The sequence below is a fragment of the Microcebus murinus genome, chromosome 1 (genome assembly GCF_040939455.1).
Source record: "Microcebus murinus isolate Inina chromosome 1, M.murinus_Inina_mat1.0, whole genome shotgun sequence".
NCBI lineage: Eukaryota > Metazoa > Chordata > Mammalia > Primates > Cheirogaleidae > Microcebus > Microcebus murinus.
This window is the reverse complement of record NC_134104.1, coordinates 66,416,141-66,436,243: the sequence shown is the minus strand read 5'-3', so window position 1 is coordinate 66,436,243 and position 20,103 is coordinate 66,416,141. Positions and strand designations below refer to the sequence as shown.

At 44.0% G+C, this 20,103-nt stretch overlaps 1 protein-coding gene across 19 annotated transcripts in view; it reads right to left on the bottom strand.

Moving 5' to 3' along the window:
* Window positions 1-20,103, bottom strand: part of KALRN (kalirin RhoGEF kinase) — a 653,674-nt gene that overhangs the window by 139,817 nt on the left and 493,754 nt on the right. For all 19 annotated transcript variants that reach the window (XM_020287013.2, XM_020287027.2, XM_020287016.2 and 16 more), the window contains one exon: window positions 708-954. In XM_020287013.2, the coding sequence (XP_020142602.1) occupies window positions 708-954 (247 nt within the window). The remainder of the gene's footprint in view (window positions 1-707; window positions 955-20,103) is intronic.

The window sequence follows — 20,103 nt, the reverse complement described above, 5'->3', positions numbered from 1 at the left end:
AGATCTCAAACCTGAGTGTGTGCATCAGAGTCACCTGGACGGCTCATGAAGACACAGGCTGCTGGGCTCTACAGGTCTGGGCATTTGCATTTCTAGCAGGTGCCCAGGGTGTGCTGATGTGGCTAATCCAGAGACCACCCTTGGAGAATCACTGTTCTGAATAGCTTAGTCTCCCTGACATGAGAAAAAGTGAACAAACAGGCTTGTAGAGGGAACACAGAGATTACATAAAAGCCAAGGCCTGCATAATTTATCCGTCAAAAGCATGTAAATGATCCATGGGCCTCAAACCCTGGCGGGGCTGAGGGAGGACCCATCCAACTCAGCTGCAGCATCTTCATGGGTTTGGCACCTCTGGGTGAGTGGAGAGAGGGTCTAGGCTGTATTTGGCCATGGGTAGAAGAGGACTTTTCTGAATGTAGGGTCACACAATGGCAAAGCTGCAGAGATATTAGCGGTCATCTAATTCAACCTTCATGATGAAACCGACTCAGGAAGGTTAAATGACTTTTCCAAAGCCACAGAGCTACTTGGTAGCTCTTTCTCTTTGAGCTTCCAAACCATTCTCTTCACAACCAGGTCCCAGAGAGATCTCACAAGGTTAAAATGGGCTCCTGAGACAGGCCAGTCCCATGACGTTCTTCAGTGAGAGGCCAGTGCCTGTGGCCTTCTTGGTCCATGTCTCCCTCCCCTTCCCTCGCCCCTACCTTTCACCAAGGGGAAGAAGCAGTCCATCTCCACGCTGCTCCGGGAGTGGGAGATGCACAGGGCGCTGCTGGGGACCAGGCCCTCCTGGGGCGGGCTCCGTTCTGTGGTGCGGACCAGGCACCAGCCAGGCCGCTCGCTGGGCCGCTCCAGCAGCTCCACCGTCTGCCCCACCTGAATGGTCAGCTCGCTGCTATGGCTTGCATTGAAGTCCTGGAGCACCACGGTCAACTCGCATCCGCCAGAGAGCTTGGGGTGGGGGGAGTAGAATGTGAGGCATGGAAGAAGGGGGAGTGTGGGAGATGGAGGGTGAGAGGGAAGAGGAGAGAGGAGGAGAGGGGAAGAGAAGGGAAAAAGGGAGAGAGAGGACTCAGGGTGGAGAGAAGGCCGGATATGTAGAAGAGGTTGGGAACAGGAAAGAAAACAAGAAAAGAAGTCATTAGCACTGTGCCATTGGATCACTCAGGCGTTCTAGCTGCAGCCACAGTCTGACACCTGCCCAGAACCAGGGCCTTGATTCTAATTCCTTCCTGCTTCCTTAGCGTTCTTTTCATTGTTCCTTTGCCAAGCTGCCAGCTAATTGTGCCTTTAAAGCCCTTCCATGTGTGTCCCTTTATTCCTTCCAAGAACTCTACCATGCCCTCTACTGACGCCTATTTCTAACTCACTCAGTCTCACTCAATTCTAGGTGATGTTTGAGAATAACAGAACAGACAACCTCCCTTCCTTCTAACCCAACACTGGAGCCATTAGACTAAAATAGAGGCTGTCAGTATTCCCCCCAAAGAATGGGGCTTCAACTCAAAGGCAGAAGCAAAACACTCTCTATCTGGAAGGGGAATAAAGTTGTTTCACATTGTCTGAGCCACTGGGACCAGGGGAAAGGATAAAAAAGGAAGAAGAGGGCCATGTCTTACTCAAAACATACACCTGTGCCAAGTGCTCCAGGAATCTGGCTCAGAGAACTAAGCAGAGTCTCCCCTTGGAAGAGCAGCTGTACTGAGGGGCAGAGTGAGAGGTAGAGAAGGGAAGGAATGGGGAGGCCGAGAGGCCCAGCTCGCCAGCCTGTTACCCCTGCAGTTTACCCCACACAACGATTCAGAGAGAAAGCCCCTGTATCACCTCCAGGGAACTCGATTTCAGTCTGTGCATCTCTGATGAAGCCTTCGGGGCTTGAATTCTCTGCACCAGCAGCCACACTAATGCCCTAGTCCAAATACGTTGTGTGCCATTTCACACACATTCCAGGTGGCTTCTGCCGAACGGTATACACAGCGAACGTCACAGTGAGTAGAGAATCAACGGTTTCTCCTGGACCAAAACACAGCATTCAGGATTGTGAGAAATTTCTATAAAGGACTTGAATGGGCTGGGAAAGTGGGCTGGCAAAGGTTAAAATGATGCCTCAGATGGATGCTGGTGATATGCATCCCCACCACTCACAGGGAGTCTAAGCTAAATGCACTAACACGGATGGGCACAGCACTGCGCCTGGGATTAGATCAGGAAGGGAAATCTGTAGGGCAGAAGGTGGAAAGAAACAGAAGAAGAAAAAAACATGTTTTTTGGCTCATTTTTCTATTTACCTTTCCTGGTCCCATTAAATACACCCCACCGCCACCCTCCTGGTGCTGTCTTCCTTCAGATGTCCTTTAGGGAGGATGATGTGGGATGGGAAGAGCCCACATCTGTAGAGTGCTCTTACAGTTAGCAAGATGCCTTCCCAGGTGGTATTATCATCTCCACCTCATACGTTAGGAAATTCAAGCTCAGAAATGTTAATATTAGGTTATTAAGTATGGGATGTCCGATTTCCTTAAGTACTAAGTTTGACAGTTGATATCTCTGACATTTCAGTTGGACACTTCTTTTTTATTCTGAAGGTACATCCTCATTCTTTCAAATGCATATTTTGGCTTGTGATTATCTTTCCAAAAAAATTTTAGAGCAATTTTTGTGAAATCATGGATAAGTCAAAAATATGTGCTACTTTTGAATATGAGTTTTGTCGTGGAACCAATGCAGCACAGACAGCTTGAAATATCAACGAAGTGTTTGGGGAGGATGTGGCTAATGAATGCACAGTACATCAACGGTTCGAAAAGTTCCATTCTGGTGATTTTTAATCTTGAAAATGAGCCATGTGGGTGACCTGAGACCAAGGTGGACAATGATGAGCTGAAAGCTGTAGTAGAAGTGAATCCATCTCAACCGACAAGTGAATTAGCAGCAAGGTTTGATGTTACTATTCCAACAATATTGGACAATTTGAAACAAATGGGCAAGGTAAAGAAGCTGGATCAATGGGTACCGCATTAATTAAATGAGCATCAGAAGAGAAATCATCTCAAAGCTTGCCTTTCTTTGCTGTCATGACATAAAGGCAAACTATTTCTATACCGTATTGTGCATGTGATGAAAAATGGATTCTTTTTGACAATAGCAAGTGTTCAGCATAATGGTTTGATAAAGATGAAGTGCCAAAGCACAGTCCAAAACTGAATATTCACCAAAAAAAAAAAAAAAGCTAATGGTGTCTGTTTGGTCATCCAGCACGGGTTTGATCCACTACAGCTGCATGAAATCTGGTCAATCGATTAATGTCTACTGCAACCAGTTGGACAAAATGAGGAGGATCCCTGTGATGAAGCAGCTGAGATTGGTCAATAGAGACAGGCCAATCCTCTTGCAAGACCATATGTTGCAAAAAACAATGCCACTCAAGCTACAGAAGCTGGACTTGGAAACTCTGTGTTGTGCTCATATTCACCAGAACTTGCACCAACTGACTGCCACTTCTTCCAGGCTTTGGACCACTTCTTGCAAGGAAAAATATTCAATTCTCAACAAGCTATGGAAAATACCTTTTGTGATTTCATGGCCACTTGCTCTCCAGGCTTCTTCGTTGTTGTCATAAGCAAGCTACCCTTAAGATGGCAAAACTGTGTCAACAGTTTAAATGCATACTTTGATTAATTGTACTACTTCTGGTTTGAGATATAATAAACTTAACTTCTGATTCAAAATTGGAAATTTCATATTTAATGACCTAAATATCAGAAGCTGGGCATGGAGCAGGCATAAAAGTTCCCTTGGGAGCTTATAAAAATGCAGATTCCCTGGTGTCTCCCTCCCTTGCCCCTCCCTAGTCACAGATTAGGATTCAGTATGCCTGGAGAGGGCCCAGGAATACCTATTTTTATCAAGGACATCCCCCTGTCATGATTATGTAAAGGAGGTCTCTGGAACACTGTCTGAAACACACTGGCTGGATGGTATTCCCACAGTCACCCTGTTGGACTTGAACTCAGACCTCAACCACAAATCCCATACTCCTTAAACCACACAACACAGGGCAAATTACACGCATATTTTTAGATATTTGTGGTTGGAGAGGGGAGGGGTGGGAGGGAGCAGCCTGAGATACTGGTCCTTTGTTTGGCCTATATAGGTCTCCAAAGTTTTTGTTTTGCAACCCTCTGTTAGAAAAACATTTTTATATTTTTAACCAGGGTATGCTATATATGAATATATAGATCACTGAAAGTTAATTTTCACTCTGATGTTCTATTTTATTTTTTTCTCCATTGCTAATGGCAGCCTACTAAATTCTTGCCACCTCCCACTAATGGACTCTTTGTAGAATGCTGGCCTAGATGACCATGAAATTCCTTCTAACCCAGAGACTTTCTATTGCTGAGCCTTGGTGGAGCCGCTCCCCTGCTACACCACCAGGCACTCGGAGGGTTTCCTGGAGTCAAGTATGCACACAGCTGGAGACAAAACCTGCAGCCCTTTCAGGGATGGGTGTGGTCCTTTTGCAGACTGCTGAGGCAGAGCAGAGAGGGCCTGATACTCCGGTCACAGACAGCCCAGCATGCCACCCAGACACAAGGCCCACTGCCCACTAGGGCAAATTACAACCAGATCCACCAGTGGGGTGTCAGGGTAGAGAGGTGGGGTGCGGGGGACAAGGTAGCAGAGGATAAAGAGCCAGGCTTTGTGTCTCCACTATTCAAGATGCAGTTTCTGGAGAGAAACCATCCTTGATGGCAGTGTGACTCAGCCAGACAGACAAAGGAGGAAGAGGAAAGATGGTCAACTGGCAATTGCTTGGGTGCTCACACCTAACAGATAATTGTGCTCAAGCTTTAGAGGCAGCCAGAAAACTATTGCGGTTCAAATACAGGATGACTGTCTTGGTCAAAAGGATTTATTACACCAGGTGCCCACCCCAAGGCAAGAAGGGAATTCCCATGAGTGGCAGGCAAGCGAGGGGCTGGGAGGGAAGGAGGAGGCAGTGGCCAGGAAGAGCTGCCCCTAGGCAATCCCTCCTCATCCTCTCCCCAGAGCAATGGGGAAGCTTTAGGGTGCCCAGGGGACTTGGGGCTCACGCTTGAGAAGCTTGAGGGGAACCCAGGACTGGAACCATATTGGAGCGTTCCAAGAGCCTGCCAGTAGGGCACAGTCAAGGGCAGAGGGACCACAGACCTTTGAGGGATCTGGGCACCCTTACAAGCCTTGTACTTGCGATCTTTAAATGCAATTCATGCACAGAGCAGTGTCGTAAGCCTTCTCCTTGCTTGTGGTGAGTCACGTCTAATGAAAGCAAATTCCACAGTGTGCCCCGCATTAACCAATGAGAACCAAATTCCCTCACAAATACTAAATTATCAGCTTCTTAGAAACACATGCTTTTGTTTTCCCTTTCTGACCAGTTCTGCTCCTCAGTGTGTGCCAGCAGGTCTCCATCTCAGGAAGCCCAGGGGTCATTATTTTCTCTTTTTCCTCTCTCCATTGGGAAAGGACCAGTGAATGAGTTCCCACTCGTGATGTGATGCTTCTTCCTCTGCAGCCTCGACTCCCCGCAAGCCTTCGTTCTGGCACATTTTCTCCCTGAGTGAAATCTCTGCTCCCAGGAATTTAAATCGGTTTTATCCAACAGCTTGTTGTAGAAAATGTTGTAAATGACATTTCTGTTATTTCCTAATTCTTTTCCTCCCCACAACCTCTTAATAACTGTTTAAATGTCTTGCTTTGCAAATCATTTGATTTTTAAAAATATTTCTTGGTATTTGTTTTCTAATTTTCCCTTTTAGGCCCACAGAATATTCTTTGCATTTGGCTTCATTTTCAACATTTCTTTTTCAGAGATGACCCCTTTGTGCTTTCTAATTTTCCTTTTTCTGGCAGAGCTTACCTGCCCCAAAGCAACCCCGAATGGGCTGATGCCACATGCAGCTTATCTCTCAGTTTCCCCTGTTGACTTATCAACCCCTAAGGCATTGACAAGGAGCGGTAAGACCGCTCCCCACCGACCCTCCTTGCCCCTTATGGACCACTCGGTCCCTCCCTGGGTGGGACCATTCACAGCTGAGGCAGCACGGAGGGAGCCTCAGCCTACTTTACATCTCCTGCCTATTGACTTACTTCATTTTTTGTTTTGTTTGTTCTTTTTGAGGCAAGGTCTTGCTCTGTTACCCAGGCTGGAGTACAGTGGTGCGATCATAGCTCACTGCCACCTCAAACTCCTGGGCTCAAGCATTTTCCCAATTCAGCCTCCCGAGTAGCTAGGACTACAGATGTGTACCATCATGCCCAGTTAAGTTTTTTAAAAAAAATTTTTGTAGAGATGGAGGGTGGGTGGGGTCTTGCTATGTTGTCCAGGCTGGTCTTAAGCTCCTGGCCTCAAGTGATCCTCCTGCCTCAGCCTCCCAAAGTGCTGGGATTATAGGCATGAGCCACCGTGCCTGGCCTGGATTACTTAAAGGCAAGATTTTAAAAATTGTCAATTCCTTGGAGATCTATTTACTCCTGAGTGTATAGAGAGTCTCCCTCACCACTCCCTATTCTCACTTCTCTGATGCCTATTTCTTCCCCTCCCCTACCCACTCTCTCACTTCCGTGGCTCTAAACTTTGACTTTATTCATAACTTCCTCACCATCTCTGGCCGCCTCTTTGCATGCTTTAACCACTGCCAGTAGTCTGCCCACAAATGTTGCACAGGGCTCAGCCTCCCCCTTTTTACCTGCAGATTCCACCTTTAAGGCATCCCGTGTAGATTTTACACATGGGTAACTTGCTGACTGTCCTCTCACTTTGCATGTCTTTCTACTCACTGCTGAGTTATGCTAGTCCTCTAGCAATCAGCTCCTCTCTTCCTTTAAATATTTCTCAAGAGAAAAGCAGGCCTTACGTAGCAGATCATTTTTACCAATCTAATGTAAAAATCCTACTTTTCTCTTTAAGAGGGTCCCTGATTTCTCTAAGGTCATCTACCCAGTAGCCTTTTGGGTTTTTGTCCCTTCACGATGCATGCTTGGGTCTAGTCTGTTAGTGTACAATGTTCCCATTAGATGGCCATCCTCTTGCTGAACCTGGGGTAAGGGGATGGTGGGGAGTGAGATGTGATTCTCTGGGTACCAGGAAGCCCTATTACACCCTGTTCAAAACTCCAAGGCCATATCATGCTAATATTTTCACTGTATACAATTTTATCATCTGCTGTGGATGCTTAACTTCTAAACTATCAATTCAATCCTATTCCAGACCCTAAGACCAAACTTATATCTACTCAGGGAAATGTAGGGAGTTGAGCTGGTAGCACAGAATCTCAGCATAAAGTCAGGTGTGTTTTTGGTTCTTCTCTGACCATTTCTGGAATCTCCTCTCATCTTATTCCCTTCACTGTATCCCCCACTCCAGCACTGAGTTCCTGTCTGGCTTTTTGTGCCTGAGTCTTGGCCCCCTTCCTGGGAGCTTCTTAGATATTTTCTCTGGCAGAACTCTGCCTGCAGCCTGCTAAACGTTTTTGATGCTAATTGTCTGCCTGGATTTCCTCCAGCTGCCTGCTGCTGAGTCACCATCTAATCCTTGTCCTTACTTTCCAGTCTCCCCCCTTTTGGGTCCTGGGCATTCCTAGAGGGGCCTGTTTCCCTGCTAAACAATCCCTGGGTGGACCTGGCCTCCTCCACTTTCTGCAGTGCTTCCCAGAGGAGCAGGAGGAGCCCCTCCTGCCCTCCCCTTCCTCCCCACTCTTCAGTGATAGCTGTGCTGCCTTCTTTCCAGCATGGACGGCTACACACATGGGGGTGGGGCAGTGGGGGGAGGTGAGATTTGCAACCATCCTTAGTAACCCCATCTGCATGTTCAAAGTTCTTACTCATATTTGCCAGAAATGTTCACTTTCATTTAGGTCTATTTTTGCTTGGTTAGTATTTGGAGATTAACTGAACCTCCTTCTAGTATAAACAGTGTGAGCCAGATTGCCCCTATAAGCTTCCTCATGTTATGGAAAAGAACACACTTATTCCTTGATGGTTTTCTAATGGCATTCAGAGAGCTAGGACAACACTCCCAGCATTCTACTACTGTCATTTCAGAGTCTTAGCGTCTGTGCGTCCTGTCTCCACCTGATTCTCTGGGGGCAGCGTGGGCACTGGAGCCCCTCACCAGCCATGTGACCAGGTGCAAGTTACTTAACCTCTTTGCTTCAGTTTCCTCATCTGGATTGGGAATAGCAACAGTACCTACCTCCTAGGTTGTTGTGAAGATTAAAAGAGATAATAACTTTAAATCACTCAAGACAGTGTCTTGAGCAGTTATCTCTCCAAATATTTATCTAAAAAGCAAGTCCTGGAGGTATTAATTAATTACTATTTAAATTTTGGGGGGGGAAGAATAGAGAAGCAATGAAGAAAGAAATCAGTTTTGATGGCATGTTTGGGAATAGACTGATTGAACTGTTTATATACATATAAACTATTATGTAAATACATCACATTTTTTCCCTTTTTAATAATCTTCATGGAGTCTTGCCCTAACTGAGGCCAACTAGAAGAACTGATCCTCCAACTCAGCATATGCTTTTCTTGTTAAAAACAAAGGGATGGTGGGATCCAGGATTCCTTTATGGATTGAGGATTCACTCTCGCTGCTTCACTCCACATCCCTTTGCAAGCAGCTTCCATGATGGGAAGAGGCACCCGTTTCCCACGAGTCTGATAACTGCCTGCAACACCTGCCATCCGAGCCTTCTGCGGACTGTGAAGGTCAGCTTCTGAAACCGCTTCACCACACACCTGGGCCTGATACTCTTGACAGGGAGAGTCCCGCTCAAGAGTGCCCATCAGATAAGTCAGACCTGCTCCTCCGCCTCTCCTGGCTGCCAGCCTGCTCACTCCTTCCACCTGATTCCTCCACAACTCTTGGCCAGGGTGAGGCACAGAGCTTATGTGAATTAACACCTACGTATGAATGGCCTCACAGGAGGCCAGAGCTAACCATAGAAACATGTAAACTTGGATCATGTCTACTTGGCACAGGTTCAAGGGTACACAACTCCTATGCAAAAATTGTCTTTTTCTCTTCACCTCAACACTCCCTGCACCTACTGCTAATGCCTAGAATTCCACCGTCAAAGAGTCATGAAATGCCTCAAAGCAGACTATTATATGATTCCTTTCTAATTGTAAAAAAAAAAAGAGATGTACCATATGAGTGACATGCAGCTGCACTTATATGACTTTAAGCATGAAGATGTTCGTAACAGCATTTTTTCAAAAGAGGAAAATTTTACAATACTATCAAAACATCCCTAAAACTAAAATATAAAAATCCAACAAGAAGGGAATGGTTAAGTAATTATGATACATCCATTAAGTGAATGATTAACTATGCAGTCATTAGATATTTATAATGCTTTGTAATAGCTTAAAAGTTGCTTATCTCATATAAAGTCACAAATAAAAAATAGGACAGGATGTACAGTTGTCTACAGAACTATATAAAGAACATCATCAACACCTTAACAACTCTCTATTCATAGGAAACAAATAGTAAGGAAATCATCAAAATGTTAGCATTGGTATTATTGGGTGGTGTACACTGGGTAACTTCCCTCCTTTCCAATTTCCAGTATTGCCTAATGTTTCTCACATAAGTATTGTTTTATAATGAAAGTAACAATAGCATCAACAACCTCTAAAGCAAATCAACAAATGTAATGGGAAAAATGTGAATATTTCAAGAAAGCATAATACTTTGAGGGGAGAAAAGGGGTGGTGGATGGATAGTTTCTGGTTTTGTTCCAGGACGACTATGGAAGCTTCAGGAAAGCCCCAAGTAGCTAATGTGTATCAGTGGAGCAGCTTCAAAATCCTTTCCCCCTAGATCTCTGTGCCTGCACTACTGTCAAACTCCAATGAGCTCTCTAGAAACTAAGTCTCTTTATACAAGTTTAGTGCTGTGCTTTTATCTTGAGTTGGTTATAATTTTTGAAGTGAATGCATAAAGCAATGTCTGGGCATTTAGGAACACTGTTCTGGAGCTCTGGGATTTCTTTAATTTGCATGTTGGTAGTCCATGGAGCTGCCAGGTCCAATTAAGAGGCTGAAGCTTACAATTTGCTTTTTCTTTGCTTGCTGGAGCCAGGGCTGCTACTGACTGCAACTGAAGGAACTATTTGCTTTAGCTGTTTCCCATGGTGTTTAACTGAGTGCCGTGATCCTGTAGGTCTTGTGATTGTACAATAATTAATAGTAGGAGGAATGCAGGGGCAGGAATCAGGAGGCCTTGGTGCTGGTGCAGGTTTTATTCATGACATTCAGCAAATCTTTTCCCCTTTCCAGATCTGAATTTCTTCATTCTTAACATGAATAAGTTGGACTTCAGGGCCTCTTCCAGTTTTAACATTTTGTGAGTATCATATTTTCTATATTCACTCTCGAGCACATAGTTCTATTTAACTTTTTGGGCACTTATCATTAATGTGTTATCTTGTTTATTTGTTAACTTATTTGTTGCTCTTATCCTACATCAAAATATAATATCCAGGAGAGCAGAAGCATTCTCTGTCTTGGTCATGGTCATATCTCCCCAGTCTAGAGTGATGCTTGTCACATAGCAGGTGATAAATGAATACTGGTTGAATGCATGAGTGAATACATTCCATGAATTATTGCCTGATACACAACTGAGATGTCTATAACACCTGAGAGGTCTCTCTTATTGACTACCCACCTATTTCTATCAATGTCTTACAGATTATTAGTTTTGAGCTGCTTTCCAAAAAAAATTATCTTGCCCTTTAATCATTTGGCTGTATCTTCACTAATTTCTAGACCTGACAAAAATGACATAAGGTGATGGTGGTGTGGGGAGATATAAACCCACAAGAACAAAGAGAATGGGAGATATAATGATAGTGAATAAGAGAAGTCAATTTTTTTTGAATAGCAGAAAGCAGATGCAAGAATGGTATCTGACTGGGTTAAATGTGAAAATGAGTTGCATGTTTCTGCCAATTATCTCTGCACAACCCTCAGGCTCAGGAAGTTCAAGCCATGAGGGTGGAGATATAGGTGGGACTAAGACAAGAAGAAGGGATAAATGTCTATACAGACCCCTAGATCCCTCCTCTATCACATGTACACTTTCCTGACAAATTGAAATCCAATGATGGCCTAAATACAGAATGGGGAGATGGCCATCATCCTTGTCCCTTTTGGCTCCCAGAATACTAGCAGCCAAATATAAATATTTTAGGCGGAGTTTAGGATCATTCATTAGCGAAAGCAAAAAGATGTACAGATACTCAAATACTGACATTTGGAAACCCTTCCCTGCCCCCAAACCTCCAGTGCCTGCCAGATCACTTCATAGTGAGAACTTGCAGCCAATAAGCTCCTTCCCTTCTACAGAATATACAGTAGGATTTTTTTGTGCCTCATTTATAAATGTGAATAGTCAACTACAGATCACTAGACTTTTCTGAAAAGCCTTTCTCTCTCAGATCAAAGTAAATAAACAAAAAGGACCACAAACTAAGAGAAAACAAAATGCAAGCAGGGTAATAAAACTTTAATGACACTATAAAAAGATAAGAGAGGATATTGTAGCCATGAAAAAATAAGAGGGTGCTATATATAAAGGCAACAAATTATAGAACGAGAAAGAGCTCTTAGAAGTCAAAAATGTTATGGTTGAAATGAAACATTTCATAGATGGGTTGGAAGATAATGTCAAAGAAATTTTCCAGAAAGTAGAACAAGAACACTGAAAGAGGAAAATAAAAGAGAAAATATAAGAAAGTTACAGAATCAATCTAACAAGTTCTGGACAGACAGAATGGAAAGAAATAAATAGTAAGAAAAATTCCCAGGATTGAAGGGAAGGAATTGCCAAATTAATACAATGTTCCAAGTGCCTGGTGTAATGAATTTTAAAAAGACTGACTATAAAACACAGTGTCAGGACATATTGGCAGTAAAATGGACATTCTAAAAACTTTTAGAGAGAGAGAAGAAAACAAAATCAGGTAAGAGCCAACAAATCAAGAATCATAATGACAGCAGATTTTAACAGCAACATTAGAATGTAAAAGAAAATGGATCAACTCCTTCAAAATTCTGAGGAAGAATTATTTCCAAACCAGAATTTATACCCAGATAAAGCATCAGTCAAGAGTGAGGATACAATAAAGGCATTTTCAGACTTTCAAAGTTTGCCTCGATATGATTTAATAATGAGTATTAACCATTACGATTAGCATTTGCTGTCTTCCCACTTTTTCCTTTTAGGCTCTTTCTTTTTTTAATTTTCTTAATGTGATATACCTTTGATATGTACAAATTAAAATTGATCCTTTCATTCTCTCTCTAAAAAATAAGTTAATATACCCCCATAATATGCTGAAATAAAACAATAAAAACCATGCATATTAAAAAAATAAGTTAATAGAGTTGAGAAATGCCTCAACTACAAAATAGTTTTTGATTTAGCAAAGCATTATTCTGAGCCTTACATGACAATCTTATAGCCAGGACAATGAAATGTGGGCTGAGATGATGGTACTTTAACATAGATTCATGGCCTATCAGAAGTTTATTTAATATAATTCTCTTATTTTACAGATAAGAAAAAATGAATACCCAAAAGGGAAGGGACTTATCTAAGGAAGACAGTTTCTAGAAGATAGCAGATAATAAATATTTGTTGATTTAATGAGTGAGTGAGCATACAAGTAAAGTCAGAGATTATCCAACTCTCTTATTTTATGAATGGAAAAACGAAGAACCCCAGCTTGTGGGTAGCAGAGCCAGGACCAGACTCAGGTTTTCAAATTCTAGGCTCAGAGCACTTTTCAGTAAGCCTTGCTAGATTAATGATTGTATCGATCTAGAAGAATGTCACAAAGCTCTAGGTCCACGCATACACCTAATGTATTGATAGATGGATTAGTGTCAGTGTGGAAAGAGGACTTGCAAAGTTGGGCTTGACAAAGCTGCAGAGGACTCAGAGCTGGCAAAGTAGCTAAGATTACAGATCACAGAAACCCAGAAACTGTACTGGGCTTTAGTTAAGTTTCTAATCTAAGCTCAAGGCAGGGCCTTTTCCAAAATATCTAACTACTTTATGAAGCTGTTCCCTCCTGGTGGAGAGCTATTTAAGAACATTTTCCTTGTTTTTGTAATTTCTATCCATTATTCTCAGTCTGCCCTCTTGGGTAATCTAGAAGAAATCTTTATCCCATAGAGCTTCATATATGTGAAAACTAGAATAAGAATTCCTCAAGTCTTAATGTTTTAAGATTTTTAATGTTTAAAATTTTTAATGTTTAAAATTTTCCTTTAAATTGCTCTCAAATGTATGGTTTCCTATATTTCTATTCTATTCTTCTAGATAAATGTCAGTATGTCATTGTCTCTTCTAATAGGTGGTACCCAGAGCTGAGCCCAGTCCTTTATACATGGTCTGCCCAGTACAGATGTATCAGGTGCTCACTTGCCGTGTCTTGACGTATATTTCCATCAATGTGGTTTGAGAGCCTTTCAGCCAAGGCATACCATTAGCTTCCATTGAACATGTAGCCTACTAAAAACCCCAATCTAATTCATAGGGGCCTCTCAACCCAGCTCCTCCCCTTTCTGTACTTGGGCCCCTGAGGCTTTTAACTCAAAGAATCTTCTACTTATCATTGTTCAATTAAATTTTCTAGCTACGGTGTAGCATTCTTGGTTCCCTCATCTACCGCAGTAGTGATGCCTTCCAGCTTTGTCATCTGCAAACCTGAAGTGCATGCTGCCATGTGTGCATCCAAGTGGGAGATGAAAATGGAGAACAAGGCAGGAATAAGGACACAGTTCAGGGACAATGTACTATAGGCTTCTTACAGATGGACACAAATCCACCTGAGATGGGACAGATGTGGTCTGTGCGGCTCATGGGCATAGGTAACACCAAGGGTGGAAGTTATGGGGTTTTAGATTTGGCTCCACTGAATGTTCATTCCTTTGTTCATTCAACAAAAAAATTATTGTTGTGAGGGATGGGTATATACAACCACAACGAGTAAGATGTGCAACATTTGGGGGATGGACATGCTTGAAGCTCTTACTTGAGGAGGGAGGGGGGCATGGGCAATATATGTAACCTTAACACTTGTACCCCCATAATACGCTAAAATTAAAAAAAATTAAAAAGAACAAAAAGAAAAAAAATGATCAATGCTAGTTACAGCCCTCCAGCAAGGGAGGAGGAAAATGCTAACTGAGACAAAATTGTGTCTGCTCCTTATCTCTATACTCTCTACCCAGGCTTCACAGAACTTCACTAGACACTGACTTTAGTGTGGGTGATGGCAGAGACTTCCTTCCCTCAGAGAAAAGAATAAACAGTACTAGCAACTTGTACTTCCCCTCCCTTCTACCTTCATCTCATCACCCCTGGGGAACCCACACAGGCTGTCAAAAGAGATGGGCTGGACAATGAACTTGGGCCTCTGCAACACTGACCCTTATCCTGGAGGTAACTGTCCTGCCAAGAAGAAGGCATCCCCCAGCTCCTTTGTGTTTGACTGAGGCTGTCTACACTGCTGTTTTGATTGTGCCTGGGCAGAAAGGCATTCTCCTGCAACACACCTGATAGAAAGCCAAAGAGCCCATGGGAAATGGCACTGAAAACCCCAAGGCTACCTGCAGAAAAGGGAGAAGAGATGGCTGGGAGAAGCCTGAAATTAAAAAGAGCAAGTCATCAGCTAGACAGAGATGAGAAATTGTGGGCTTCTCTGAACACCCCAGGCATTCCTGCAAACGATTAACTCTGTGGATTTTGCAACACTGGAAAGTAGAGCTTCAAAGGAAACCCGGCCAAAGACCAGAGACAATTTTCACAAAAGTACAAAATTTTATCAAACCTCAACTATTCAGATGTGGGTCCTCATTTCCTGTTTTGTGGGACTATTGGGTCTGGAGCCAGACTGCTTAGGTTTGAATCTGCCTCCATCATTACTATCTGTTTAATCTTGAGCAAGTTAATTAGCCTCCTTTTGGCTCAATTTCTTTATTTATAAAATAGGGATCATATTAATTTTTACTATATAGAGTTATTGCAAAGATTACATGAGTTACCACAGGTAAACCCTTATACATATTACATGCTCAATAAATGCTACCTATGGTTTATCCAGTAGTAGTAACTCAGCATGTGTCTGAGATGTGTTTTCCTGCACTGACACCTTGTGTCTACGGAGTAGAAATCCATTTGCAAAGCACTCCCAGTGACACGTATTGAAGTAAATGGGCAGACTAGAAAAAAAGTAAAAGCAACAATACATTCCCAAGCCAGGGTTAAAAGATTTAGGGTATGATTTAGGCTAAAATTTCTCTTTGTGAGCCATGGATGTGACTTCTCCTTTTCCTACACCAGGCCTCCTAGAGGACAACAGACTGGAATCAGACTGGGAAAGAGAATTCTTGAACTGATTGCCAGGGGGACTGTCTTGGTAAGGGGGGCAGCTGGCCACTGACAGGCTGGGTGTGTCGGGGTGGGAGTGAACTACAAATGTATGTTTAGAAGCAGCAGCATGTTCTAAATGCTTTGATTCAGAAAGCAAATATCCCTAGACACTGCCTCCCAGGCCAGAAGAAATGCCAGTGGACATCTGCTGATTTCTCATCTTCAGGTAGAATAAGATAGTAATTAACACTTGTATGGGCTTTTATGATTTATAAGCTGTTTCATAGACATTATCTGATCCTCATGGGTCCTGTAAGGTTGGCATTACCATGTTTCCCCCCAAATAAGACAGGGTCTTATATTTATTTTTCCTCAAGAAGACACCCTAGGGCTTATTTTCAGGGGATGTGTTATTTTCCTCTCAAAGCCTCAGCTTGGATGAGGGGACCCCACAGAGGGAGCTGACCTTGTTGGTGGGGCTGCCCGCACCTTTCCGGTCACCTCTGGGATAGTAGCTGTCACGATGGGGCAGATGAGAAGGGCTGCTCGTCTTCTTTACTGCTCGGTGACGAAATGCATGGGTTGTGCAGATACACTGCATAGCCACGCCCATCACTAGGTCTTATTTTTGGGGTAGAGCTTATATTGCGCAAACGCTTAGAAATCCTGCTAGGGCTTATTTTATGGGTAGGTCTTATTTTTGGGGAAACACGGTATCATCTGATTTTATAGATGAGGAAACTGAAGATCAGAGAGGAGAATGACCTGCTGAGGATCACACCATGCTAAACTGCAAAGGCAGGATTCCAGGTCTAGTGTGTCCAGTCCCCTCATCCACACACGTCCTCTTCACCAGCCACTGCGCTGGGCGTGGGGCACAGAGCAGTGTGGTGGACAGCCACGATGTCCCCACCTTACCCTGCTGACAGTCTGTTGGGGAACACACATCACGTGTGTACATGCCGAGTGTGACAACAGCAGAAGCGTGGGGTGCTGGCCAGGAGTGAGGAATGGGGTCCTCAGAAAGAGTCTGGCTCTTCCCAGTACTGCCTCACTTCACTGCTCCATTTGATAGAGCTGTTTGTATCATTAGCTTCTGAGCCCTCCCTTGGCTGCGACAGTCGATAACATCTTCACTCCTGCTTAGCTACAAGCCAGCGGGACCCCCGAACATCTGCCTCTTTTCCGCGCCAGCTGGTCTGCTGAGCTCCGTCACCACAAGACCGCCTCTGAATGCGCTGGCACCACCCCAGATCCAGAGCACGTGCCCAGCAACAAGTAGAGGAGGCAGAGGCAAAGGAAAGGGTGCCCAGTGTCTGACAGCACCTTCCTGTCAAGTTTTTGGCCCTGATGAATCACTGTCAGGGTTTCCCCTTGTCGCTGATTGCATCTTCCCTTCAGTGTGAAGCTGGACCCTATCTGTGACCGCATGCTCTTTTCTTGCTCAGGTTACCCCGCTCACTGTGTGGGTTTTGCTCTGGGACTGACTGTTCTCCTGTGCTTCATGTCTGGTTCACGACACCATGCCTTCCTTATCGCTGCCTCCCCGCCACCCCGCCTGTCACTATCATGACACGCCCTCTGACACCATTTGCTCCTGTTGCCTTGACCATGCGCATGGTTTATGATGAGCTCCATCTTCTTAACTTTCAGACCAGCTCAGACCAGCTCTCTCGCTCCAGGGACAAAAAGAGCAGAGGCACAGGTCTAGTGGCACTAAGAAGCCACTAGAGGGAAGCAAAGGCCAAGATTTACTAAAGGAATCAATGGCACTAGGGTTGCTTGACAAGAGACTGGTCCTACAGAGACTCTCCCTACCCTGACTGGACATGCTGCCAGAAGACAGAGGAGACACAAGACAGACAGATGCATACAGTAGGTGCTCAATAAATGTTTCCTGGATAGAATTCCTAATTTTAGAAATGAAAAAGCTGAGATGAAGGCAAGTTACAGGACCTGATCACAAAATTACTTAGTGTTGCAGCCCAGTCTTGCTGGCTCTCAGCCAGTGTGCCTTTTCATCACACTACATCGGGCCTCTTCCTCCTTCTTCCCTGCTCACCCCATGGGGGTTCAGCTCAGATGAACTACCTGTCCATCCAAATCTCAAAACATTTTTGGACAAACTGTAGTCATTTGAGAATCTTTTTTCTGCTGCTTATATCTGATTTATCACTTAGTCCTGCCAAGTTATTAACAATATCTCCTTTGTCTTTTGGTGGCCCCCATGGAATCCAGCTGATCACTACCCACCTCTGCATTCCCATGGAGGTTTCCTCTTCAGCTGCTCTCCTCCACTCTCCATCCTCATCAGAACACTCTCTTATTTCAGAATTTACATAGAGTCTGCCCCTTCAAATTCTACCAGCCTCGTCCTGGCATTCAAAGCCCTTTGTGATATTCCCCTACTCAGTTCTTCAACCCCGACTTCCACCACTCGTCTATGTATTTCTTCTGCTTGGTCTCTTGATGGTGACCCAAATATGTCCTGGTCATTTCTGCCTCTGGATTTCTGTGGATGAGCAACATTCCAACTCAAATAGTTTCCCTTTTCCTCTCCAGACCCTGTCTTTCCCACCTTTGGCAGTCAAGTACAATTCTCGATTCCCCACATCTCTTAAATTCATCCACAGTGGTCTCTATGGTGGGATTTCCCCTTCCTGGGATTAATTTTGTCTGTCTTGCACATTTTAACACTTAAGCAATGAGAAGGCCATATCCTTCATTTTATTATTTTTTTAGAGACAGGGTCTTGCTCTGTTGCACAGGCTGGAATGCAGTGGCACGATAGCTCACTATAACCTTCTGGGCTTAAGTGATCCTCTCTATCTTAGATTCCCAAGCAGCTGGGAATACAGGCACATACCACTAGGGCTGGCTAGTTTTTTTATTTTTTGTAGAGACAGGGTCTCGCTATGTTGCCCAGGCTGGTCTTGAACTCCTGGCCTCAAGCAATCCTCCTGCCTGGGCCTCTCAAAGTGCTGGGATTATAGGTGTGAACCACTATCCCCTCTTGTTGTTGTCGTTATTTGATATGATCGTTTGAGTCATGGAGGGCACATGGAATACTTCACAGACTTATCTCCAGCATATTTGGGCAAGGATGTCTCCACATTGTCACAGCTCCCTCACTGCCAAGACCTTTCTACACTGCAATTCCACCAACCTCCTCCACCTGCTTCCTAGCTCCCTGAGAAAGGCTGCACTTGGCTCTGAGACCTACGAGGACCTTTCTGCGACAGTTTGTATCTCCTTTCAGTTGTGTCTAAGACGGACTCACCCTGGGAGCTTTTGGTTCTAAGACCATCCCCTGTATCAGGAGGGTACAAGGTTTCCATGGGGAAGGAGGCATTCTGATTTTGTACTGCTCCTTCCCCACCCTCCTCTGACTTCCACAGCAACCCTCTTCTATACTGGGGCCCAAGTGGAGTCACTGTTTAAAATCATCACTGCCTTTCAATCACTAAGCACTTAGATAAAGTTATGGAGAGTTGCCAACAGAAAGAACAATAGTGGTGGTCATCCTCTTTTGAAAATGGCATTAAACCTCAAATACATCAGGACACTGTTTTTAAAAAAAATGGGAATAGTGGCTGATGAGTTCTCTCTGCTGAGCTGCCTTCCCTTTCCCATGATAAGTTGCACTTTCCAGGATTTCTGGCTGCTTCTGTTTACATGAAGGAAAATGGGACAAAGGAGAAAATTTAAGACAAAAGCTCTTCTCTGCCTTCTCGACTATAGCGCATCTCCTTTCTCAGAGTCAGATGTGACTAGGGCTGTGTTCTAAACTTGGCCTGAGATGTCAGAGTTAAGACAGTGCTACCCTCATCTAAGATAATGTTCCTTTAGAGAGGCCTGGGCTCTCTAGGACATCAAAGAATCTCCACCAGGGTGTGGGTGCAGCATAAGGTCTCAGTCAGGATTCCATACCTACCTTAAGCAGAGATTAAATGACACAGGTATGATTAAGGAGGAGCAGTCTCCTCACAGCAGGTGGGACCCAGCCTCCTGCTCCAGCCTCTGCTAAGAGACCACTGAGAATCGAGCCCAGGGCTGCTTCTCTTCTGGCAAAGGGCAGGTCTCTCACCCGCTGGGCTTCCAGAACAGCCTGTGTCTCTATGTGAAGTTCTCACATTTCCACCCAGCTGCTGCTAGCAGCTGTGAGATGGCTTTTTTTTTTTTTTTAAATCTCAGAACATAAGGTTTGAGAAAAGAAAGGTACCCTATACATCAAGGCAGCTGAAAATTATAGAAAGAAATTAATGATTCATTCCCTAAGCTTAAAATTACTGTTACTTCTGCTCCCAATGCCACTGAATTTTCCATAGCCTAATGTTAACCTCAAGCTCACCAGCGAAGGGGGGATAACTTAAGAGACCCCAATATTTACAGTTTTACTCTTCCTATACAGAAAGAGAAAATGTAGAATGAAAGCCAGTTGCTACAGTAAAAGAGATAGGATTATTGGTCAATGTGGTGATATAGGAATTTTAGGGACCTTCCTATTGTTGTATATTCTTAAATACAGCAAGACCATAGACAAAAAGATGTCACTCCTGGTCTCAACGCTCAAGTGAAACCCCTTTGTGCATAATAAAATCCTATCCCCTTAACAAGCATCCTCTGCCACAGCAACTGACAATCTAAGGTCCTGGGCATCC